Source organism: Elephantulus edwardii, unplaced genomic scaffold (assembly GCF_000299155.1).
Source record: "Elephantulus edwardii isolate Elephantulus edwardi_28Jun2011 unplaced genomic scaffold, EleEdw1.0 scaffold00179, whole genome shotgun sequence".
NCBI lineage: Eukaryota > Metazoa > Chordata > Mammalia > Macroscelidea > Macroscelididae > Elephantulus > Elephantulus edwardii.
Window position 1 is genome coordinate 3,091,924 of NW_006399929.1, and position 961 is coordinate 3,092,884.

General features: G+C 49.1%; 1 protein-coding gene across 2 annotated transcripts in view; it reads right to left on the bottom strand.

Annotated features, from left to right (window-relative positions):
* Positions 1 to 305: 305 nt before the first annotated feature.
* The window catches only part of LOC102851336 (60S ribosomal protein L10-like), a 3,242-nt gene continuing 2,586 nt past the window's right edge, over positions 306 to 961 (bottom strand). Inside the window, exons 1-2 of one of the 2 annotated variants that reach the window (XM_006896014.1) lie at positions 867 to 950; positions 306 to 761 (exon numbers count right to left, since the gene is read on the bottom strand). In XM_006896014.1, coding sequence (XP_006896076.1) covers positions 306 to 761; positions 867 to 950 — 540 coding nt within the window. Of the gene's footprint in view, positions 953 to 961 lie in introns of those variants that run through there. The other variant, XM_006896015.1, reaches the window with a different exon arrangement.

Below are 961 nucleotides of genomic sequence, written 5' to 3' on the forward strand. Positions count from 1 at the left end.
ACTTTTGCTAATTTTTAAGGTATTTAATAGGCGCCTAATTTTGAGTTATTGAGAAGCAAAACTTATTTTCCTAGATTCTCCCAAATGAAAATGCTTGTATTAAAAATAGCTAGTAACTTTATAAGATTATACAATCTCATTATTTGCTTAAGAACTCTTCGATTAAAATGCTAATACTAGTAAAGGAATTATTTCTGCAACGCTTTACATTTCAAAAAGTAACATTTATTTCTTAATGGAAAAACATTTTTCAATAGGCACAGTCCGAGTCCAGTGGCCCAAAGAAAGGAGGGCAGCCAAAGTCCTCAGGCGTGCAGCGCGCGCCAATTGTCAAGGGGGCCATGGTTGGAGATGTACTTGACCCCACAACCATCAGGGATGAGGCGTTTCTTACTCACAAGATCTTCGAATTCATCGGCATCAAACTTGGTAAAGCCCCACTTCTTGGAAATGTGGATCTTCTGGCGGCCCGGAAACTTGAACTTCGCTCTCCGCAGGGCCTCGACCACGTGCTCCTGGTTCTGCACCTTGGTGCGGATCGACATGATGATTTGGCCGATGTTGACTCGGGCCACAGTGCCCTGTGGCTTCCCGAAGGCACCTCGCATGCCGGTCTGGAGTCGGTCAGCCCCAGCACAGGACAACATCTTGTTGATGCGGATGACGTGGAAGGGATGGAGTCGCATGCGGATGTGAAAGCCATCCTTCCCACAGGTCTTCACCATGTACTTGTTGGCGCAGATGCGGGCGGCTTCCAGGGCCTCGGAGGAAAGCTGCTCATACTCATCGGACACCATATGGGCGCAGAGCGGGAACTCGTCCACCTTGGCCTTCTTATGCCCCATATCAAAGATGCGGATCTTGGCATCGGGGACACCGCGGCAGAAGCGCGACTTCGGATACGGCTTGTTCTTGCAGTACCAGTAACAACGGGCAGGACGGCGACCCATGGCGACGATGT